This window comes from Marmota monax, unplaced genomic scaffold (assembly GCF_021218885.2).
Source record: "Marmota monax isolate L192 unplaced genomic scaffold, Marmota_monax_Labrador192_F-V1.1 WCK01_AAM20220418_F8-fsc00369, whole genome shotgun sequence".
In the NCBI taxonomy this organism is placed as follows: domain Eukaryota; kingdom Metazoa; phylum Chordata; class Mammalia; order Rodentia; family Sciuridae; genus Marmota; species Marmota monax.
In genome coordinates, this window is record NW_026694197.1 from 814,644 (window position 1) to 823,827 (window position 9,184).

The following is a 9,184-nucleotide window of genomic DNA, read 5'->3' on the forward strand; positions in this document are numbered from 1 at the left end:
TATGTCTGATGACATCCTGAGTGTTAACCAAGCTCAGTCACTGAAGGCTAGGTGAGGCTGGAGTATCCAAGGTGGCTCACTCCCTCAGCTAGCCGTGAATACTGGCTGAGAGCTTCAATGGGCCAGTCTTCCTTCTCCACCCCATCTTTCTTAAAACATAGAGACTGGGCTTCAAAATTGAATCTTCCCAATACACAAAAGTAAAAATTTCAAATCTCTGAAAGCTCAAATATTACATAGCATAACTTCAGCCACATTACGCTCATCCCAGCAAGTCACAAGACCAACTCAAATACAGAGGAAATAGCTCTTCCTCCTGATGAATGGTGCAGCATACACACAAAACTGAGAATCCTAATTGGAAAATTCAAATTCCAAAACATGATACTACAAAAATTCCACACCATCACTCTTTGTTTCATGCACAAAATTATTAAAAATACTATATAAAATTACCCTCAGGCTATGTATACAAAGTATATATAAAACACAAATGAATTTTCTTGTTGGGGTTTGGGTCCTATCCCTAAGAGATTTCATTACATACATGCAAATATTTCAAAATCTTAGAAAACCCAAAATCTGAAACCCTCTGCTCTCAAATATTTCAGATAAGGAACAGTCAATATGTACATCAAGAGGAAGAATATATGACAGCCACATTTGAGGACTATTACACATATATATTTGCGAACTAAAAATATGACTAAATTTGTTAGAGAAAGTATGTAATGGTTACATCCTCTTAAAATTTAGCAAAAGTAGGAGCATATGCAACTTTTTAACTATTTGCAGTAAGCATTTTGGTGACTATTATTATTTTGAGTCTGTGCATAGTATAGAATTAAGCAAATAAGTAATTATGTAGTATTCTATAATAGCTAGACTGTTGGAAATCAGAAGAAATGGTGCACCTATGGAAAAGAGAAGTCGTTAAGTAAAACCCAGTAGTTCTGAATTTGAATTGAAAATGTCAATATTAGCTAATAGGGTAGATTAAGAAAGACAAACTGTCAGAATGTTTAAAAACACAACACCCAAATATATACTATCTACAACAGATACACTTTATGAAGACCAAGACAGATTGAAAGTAAATGAAAAAAATGTACCATGCTTAGCTTATTATAGTAAGCTAAGAAAGCTGAAGTATATTCACATATGATAAAGTAGTCTTAAGAAAAAAGAATATTACTGGAGGTAAAATGTAACATTTCATGATAATTTAAAATATGAAGGTCAAATCTTCAGGAAGTTATATATTAAATGGATTGAATGTGTGTGTGTTCTCTCAAAATCCATATGTTGAAATTTTAACCACCAGTGTGAAAGTATTAGGAGGTGGATCTTTGGGAGGTAATTAGATCATTAGAGTGGAGCCTTCATAAATGGAACTAGTGCCTTTTTAAGAAGACACATGAGAATGTTCTCTTTCTTTGCCTCAACCATATGAGGGTACAACAAGAAGCCCAAAATCTGCAACACAGAAGACAGCCCTCACTAGATTCCATCCCTGCTGGCACACTTATCTTAGTCTTCCTGCCTCCAGAATTATGATAAATAATTTTTTGTTGTTTATAAGCCATTCAGACTATTATACTTTTATAGCAGCCTGATTTGACTAAAACAACATATAGTCATAAATGTTTATGTATCTACTAACAGAGCTTAAAAATATAAAGTTGGGCCTGGGGTGTAGCTTAATGATAGAGTGATGGTCTAGCCTGTGCAAGGCCATGGATTTAATCCCCAGCACTGGGGGGAAGAGGGAGAAATATATAGATATAGATAGATACAATCAAAGACAAAAATAGACAATATTAGTATTATAGTTGGAGAGCTTAGCAAATGATACCAATGGACCAATGGACAAAAACATCAGTAAAGACATGAGATCAAAACAACACTATCAACTACCTCATTTTAATTGATATTTGCATAACACTAGAACCAACAACTGCATAATGCATAATCTTTTCAAAAGCATTCACCAAGACAGATCAAATGGTGACCCAAAGAACAAAAGCCTCAATAAATCTGAATGGTCTAAAATCATATAGGATATGCCCTTATTATTTCAGTAAAATTAAATTAGAAATCAATAATAAGATATCTAGGAAATACCAACAATTTAGAAAGTAAACAACACATTGCTAGCCAGGACCTAGGCACATACCTAGAATCCTAGAGAGGCTTGAGGCAGGAGGTTTGCAAGTTCCAAGCCTGCCTCAGTAATTTAGAAGACCCTCAACAACTTAGACCCTGTCAAGACAAAAAAATAAAAAGGGATGCGGATGTATCTCGGCCGTAAAAGTTCCCCTGGGTTCAATCCCTAGTACCCAAAACAAACAAAAAACTGACCCTTATTGCTAAATAACTCCTGGATCAGGGAGAAAACACAAATGGAATAAGAAAACATTTCAAGCTGAATGATAATGAAAATACTACACATTAAAATCTGTGTAATTTGCCGCACAGTGGCACACACCTGTAATCCTAGTGGCTCAGGAGGCTGAGACAGGAGGATCGAGAGTTCAAAGCCAGCCTTAGCAATGGTGAGACACTAAGCAACTCAGTGAGACCCTGTCTCTAAATAAAATACAAAATAGGGCTGGGGATGTGGCTCAGTGGTCTAGTGCCTCTGGGCTCAATCCCTGGTACCCAAAAATATATAAATAAATAATCTGTGGAATTCATCTAAAACAGTGATTAAAAAGAAATTTATACTTTACTTTCTTAGAAAAGTCAAGTCTAAAAACTAATAATCTTCAGTTAGTTGTTTTAGAGTAATCTATGAAATGAGAAACAAGGTAATGTGGAAGGCAGCTTCTAAGATGATTCCCAGTGATCTCCAACTCTTGGTATAAAGTCAAAAGCTTCATATGATGTTTTGCTCAACAATGATCACAACCATTAACTGCGGTCCTATAAAATTACAATGGAGTCAACAAATTCCATCATCTAGTGACCTCACAGCCATTGTAATGTTTAGTGTAACACGTTACTCCAATGTTTGTGGTGATGGTACAAACCTACAGCAAAATCATATAAAACTGGAGCACATACAATTATGTACAGTACATAATACTTGATAATGATAATAAAAGACTATTATTGGTTTATGTATTTACAATATTATGCTTTTTATTATTATTTTAGAGTGTACTCCTACTTATTAAAAAGAAATCAACCGTAAAACTGCCTCAGGCAGGTCCTTCGGGAGGCATTCCAGAAGAAAACATTGTTATCATAGAGGATGACAGCTCCATGTGTGTTACACTCCTGAGGACCTTCCAGTGGGTCAAAATATGGAGGTGGGTGACAGTGATGATTCTGACCCAGTGTAGGCTAGGCTAATTAATGTGTATGTTTGTGTCTTGATTTTTTAACCAAAAAAGTTTCAAAAGTAAAAAAAATAAAATTAAAAAATAACAGAAATATAAGTTCTAAAATAGAAAAAAGCTTATAGAGTGAGAATGTAAAGAATGAAAATATTTTTGAACACTTGTACAAAGTGTTTATGTTTTAAGCTAAGTGTTATTACAAAAGAATCAGAAGTTTTAAAAATTTAAAATTTATGAAATAAAAAAATAAACTAAGGTCAACTCACCATTAGAAAATATTTTTGGTAAATTTAATGTAGTCCTAAGTGTACATGTTTATATAATCTACAGTAGCATACAATAATTTCTAGGCCTTCACATTCACTCACTGTTCACTCACAACTCACTCAGAGTAACTTCCAGTCCTACAACCTCCATTCACGTATACATGCCCTACACAGGTATACCAATTTTTAAAATCTTTTATATGGTATTTTTACTACTCTTTTTCTGTTTAAATACACAAATACCTACCATTGTATCATAACTGTTTACATAATGTAATCAGTACATTAACATGCTCTACAGGTTTGTAGCAGAGGAGCAATACACTATACCATATGGCCTAGGTGTATATGGGCTATATAATCTAGTTATATAATTATATAATATAATCTATACAATTGACATGCATTAAAAAAATATGCTAGAGGAACTTTGAAGCAGATAATATTAACAGAAATTACGCAGTATTACAATTTATGTAAGCATTCCTCTATTGTTTAAAAGTCTGTTCATTATTCTTTGGACAATTTGCTTCTAAACAGTGATTTTAAGACAAAAGAAACATTTGCTCTTTCTAAGTAGAAGTTCTATGGGAACTTTTTTTTTAAAGGTGGGGGTTTTTGTTTGTTTGTCTTTTTTTTTTTTTTTTTGTTTGTACCAGGGATTGAACCCAGGGGCCCTAAACCACAGAGTCACATCCCCAGGCCAGTCACATCCCCAGGCCATTTTTTAATTTTTAATTTTGAGACAGGATCTCTTTAAATTGCTCAGGGCCTCAGGAAGTTACCAATCGAGGCTGGAGTTGAGCTTGTGATCCTCCTGCCTTAGTCTCCTATAAAAATAGATATCTTAAGGAAATATTAAGGTTTTAAGATAACACTAAGTAAAAGATAATCTAGTTTGTAAACAACAATTTGAAGTCTAAGAAGATATTTCTTAGTTTATGAAACTAATTCCTTTTAGTACCAAAGTAGACCCTTCTTAAACCATGAGGCAAGACATTTACTTGGAAGTACAACCAAGGACAACTGGTACAATTAAAAGTACAAAAAGATTCCCACTCCAGGACTGAAGCAGAAACCTTACTTCAAAATGTCTTCAGAATCCAATGCTCTGTTAAAACCTTAAAGAATAAAACAAAACCTCAACTTTTCTACAAAAATAGATCTTGTCAGAATTATACTGGTCCCTTCACAAAAATGTTACTATTAGGAACTGAATTAAGATGATATTGCTATAAATTGGTCCTATTTATGAAGATCTTTTAGTGTTGTAGTGCTGACAACAGAATGTCAGCGTCGAAGACCTTATCTATAGAAAAGTTAACTTTAGTTAACAGTTAAAAAAAAGATCATTAGGAAGATTAGAAATAGTATTCTGAAAGTCATTTGAAACAGTATTTTGAGAACTGATATCAACAAGGAAAAATGAAGATTACGTTCTAATTGTGGCCAGGACAAGTCTATTATTAATTCTACTGCTGGAAAGAATGTAAGAATATGATTAGTATTCTTATAGCAATATAAGTGAAATCATAAGTACTATTTATATATGGCTTAATACTGTGCCTGAGGTTGTTAAATGGTTTCATTTCATGCTACAGAACTGTAAATTCATTTTTAAATAGAAATAAAGGCATTGTTTATTATTCCTTCCATCATTTGCTTGGCTAGCTTGGGCTTAACCTTTGAATTCCTTTAAAAAAGAAAAAAAAAAAACTCCTTATCTAGAAAGACTTCTTAACTGTTCCAAACCCAGAATAACAGCCCTATCACACACTCCAAAAGAGAGCATTCTGTTCTTTTCCTATCACTCTAGGTAACACACTTGGTAGTTTTGTTAATTGTTTTTCTTTAGACTTTCCCAGTACACTGGAAGCTCCGTAAGAGTAAGGACTATCTGCTACTCCAAAATTGTGCCAGTATTTAATACCTGACCGATAAGTAATAAAATATTTATGAAACAAATGAACTACAACTTTTCCACCCAAGGGACTTTACCAACTTCCTATCTTTAAAATATTTATTTCATTGACTACCATATTCAACAACTACCATAATAACCAACTAATAGTTAACAAAAAATTACTTTTAACTACTTGACCTATACCTGAGGGAAACTACATTGAAAAAAGCTTTAATGTTATCCTAGAAACAGGAAAGTAAAGGAAATTGACTCAAGGATGTTATATTTTTATATCACGAATATATCATGAATTTTACTGTTATTATTTTCTGTTATCCACAACTGAACTATAACCTTTTTTTTCTAAAAACTCAATTCTAGGTTAAACTATTACTTAATTACAAAGCTGTTTTATTGTTTGTATTCTAGATTACCTAGGAATATATAAACCTCAAAAGCAGAATTAAAAATAACTTGCGGCAAATAGATGAGGTGTGATTTGGAAGACACTTGATGAGTAAATTAATACATAAATAAATATAACTAATTATAATTTGTTAGTGATTACTTATAAAGAGTTATTGTAAAAAATGACAAGACTTGTGAAACACTATTTTAAAATAGATTTAGAATAAGTTGCAAAAGTAAACAATCTTGGCTGATTTATAAAATCAAACTTAGATCTTTCAATCAGCTTAAAGAAAAGAAATGCTATCTAAAATATGTAAGACCCTTGAGTGAACATCTAGTTAGAGGAAAGCCTATTTATGACTTAATTCACTATATTCCTAACAGTAATGTCTGTATATTAAGAATGGATGCACTGACCTAAAAATGATTTTCTGTGTTTCTCATACCACTCACTGGTCAAGATCCTAAATGGATCTTTGGCTTAAAATGAGATGAGTTATGATAAAAATATCCAAGTACCACACTTGTGTATGGAAAAGTATAGTGTCCTGAGATTTTTATTCCATTTTGTTGGAGTGTGACTATGTAAAATGTATTTCTAAGTATGGCTACAATAAAATATATATATATATATATACATATATATATATATATATATATATATATATATATATATATATATATGTATATGAAAGCTATCCTTGTCTATAAACCCCCAATTACTTTTCCCTCAAAACACTGCAAAAATCATAAACTCTGCACTGCAATTACTCACCAAAATGAAATGTTACCCAGGAATAGGTTATGATAGTGTAAGCTTGATATCACAAGCTCTAAAATCAAACTGCTTGAATGAAAATTTCACTACTTCTTGAATGAATCAGGACTTTATTTAAACAATCTGTGCCTCACTTGTATCATCTGTAAAATTAGGATAATATCTACTAAGCTGCAATTAAAATAAATACAAATTCCAAACATAGTTTTACTATTAACATCCAAATGAAGGAGTGATGTGACATACATTACAAATGTAGAAAGAAACTTATTAGAGGGTACCTTTGGTGTTACTTTGAAGTGTGTGGGTGGGTAGGAGTGCCTACCTTGTATCTTTCTGTCCTACTTGAATTTTATAAGATATATAAAGTACTTCTAATGTAATGTTTCTAATGCATATAACTTTATTACCTTTATTTTTGAAAATATCAATAGAAAGTATCTGAGCAGTGAGACTGTTATCTGTTATCCTGTTTTGTCTTACATTTCTCTGTTTAACAAAAATAATAAAGTGTTTCGAAAAGAAAATAGTCAACTACTTGCTAAAAATAAATAAATAAGCAATGGTTTAAAAAAAAAAAAAAAGTGTGAGGTCCAGAGTTAGGAGTTTGCAGATTTTTCTTATTTTACTTATCCAATCTTACTATATCATTTCTGCCCATGAGTAAACTGAGGCAACTGAGTCTTTTACACGACTAACAGCGGTATCCACAAGTTCAAAGCCTGTATTTCTTCTAAATTGACGTAATGCAGTCAAATATTATTCTCCCAGTTGTTTCATACTGACGTATTTTGGTCTTCCTAACTGAACTGTAAACTTCTTAAAAGGTTTAAGAGTTTAAAGGTTCCAGAAGCTCCACTGAAGGTTACTAAGACTATGACACATCCTTAAACACTTGTTGAGTTACATCAAACTTCTGGTATCGACTCTCCTCGAGGAACATAACCCTGTTGTAAAAACACAATAAACTAGCACACGCTCTAAAGCCAAATCTAACTTTATCCTACATTCTCAGAACTGAAAATGTTTAAGAATATGCATATCCAGAGATTACGCTACAGGAGTTTTGGAATAAGTACAAGTATCATCACTATGCAAACACTAAAGAATGGATTCACACATCCCATTTCCACGCCGCCGTCCCCCAGACTCAACCTAAAGAAAGGAAACTCTAGTCTTCCGGTAAGGTATTAAAGAACCATAACCACGCCCACATCTTGTTTCAACTTAATAACCTGTTTTCTTTCTCTAATCGGACCACCGACCCCTCAAGTCCAAACCTGTAATAAACAATTCAAAAGTGTCTGACCTGCAGCGAAGTGCAGGGGAGAAGACTTCCGGCCGGCCATGTCCTTTGCATTTACGTTTGCCGCGTCCACCAGCCTCTTTACCCGGGACACGTCCCCATTGCGACAGGCCTCCAGTAGTTCCCGTAGGGCCCCGCTCACTGCTGGGACCCCTGTCCCAGCTGCCGCTGCCCCAGGCCCCAAAGCTGCAGTGGAACTAACTCCGGACGCGTCGGGGCTCTCAGCCAAGCTTGATCCAGGGGAGGATGGAGAGGAAGATGAGGAAGACGTCGGGGAAGAAGAGGACGACGGAGAATTGTTACTGCCACCGCCGGCTGGGTTGGGAGCGACCCCGACGGCAGATGATGCAGAAGCCGCCGGGACCACGGTAGTTGCGGCGACGGTACAAATTGTGCTGGTGGTATTGCAACAGCTGGTACTCTCAACCGGGTCCGGGGATCTGGGCCTGTCGGGCGGATCCCGACTGCCATCCCCCTCCGGCAGTGCTAGGCCGTGCCGCGGGGAGGCGAAGGGGGCCAGACCACCGGCTGTGGGGGAGGCTGGGGTGGTCCCCGGAGCCAGGCCGGGACTGAGAGGTGGGGGAGGTGGCGGCGGCGGCGCCGAAGCCCCTGGGGCGGGCTGGAGCTGTTGTTGATGATGGTGGTGATGATGCTGAGAGCGACGCGACGCCGCCATCTTCGGACTCCCCCAGCACTGTCACTGCGGCAACGGCCCCACCACCCGCCCTCACTTCCGACTTCTGGGCCAATCAGCATCCGGCACACAGGAAATGATACTAGACTCTGTGGGCGGAGTCAAAGAGAAGGAGGGAAGTATTGGAAGCTCAGGGAACAACCAACGAAGGGGGCGTGGCTCTGTGGCTGAGGGGCGGGCTTTGTGACGCCCTGGCGGGCCGGCTGAAGAGATTTGAATGCTGGAACCAACATCTGCCAAAGTGCAAAAGAAACTTCCTGCGTTTCTCACTTTCAGCCTACCTTCGTTTCTTGCTCTGATTGGTTCCCAAATACTCAATTATAATTAACTCATTGGAAATTTTTAAAAATTTAACCTATTTTTTTCCAGCTATCTCCTTTGATCTCTTGTTCCTGTCATACAAATTTTCTCATTCTATGTATATATTTTGTTAAACCCCCAATTCAAAAGTGTCTGGATTACCAGGATTGTAAATCATTCCT

At 36.0% G+C, this 9,184-nt stretch overlaps 1 protein-coding gene across 2 annotated transcripts in view; it reads right to left on the minus strand.

The window, feature by feature from the left end:
• Tnks (tankyrase) overlaps positions 1-8,725 on the minus strand; it is a 200,239-nt gene extending 191,514 nt beyond the window's left edge. For both annotated transcript variants that reach the window (XM_046466386.2, XM_046466385.2), the window contains exon 1: positions 8,012-8,725. In XM_046466386.2, coding sequence (XP_046322342.1) covers positions 8,012-8,684 — 673 coding nt within the window. In that variant the 5' untranslated portion in view covers positions 8,685-8,725. The remainder of the gene's footprint in view (positions 1-8,011) is intronic.
• Positions 8,726-9,184: the final 459 nt, after the last annotated feature.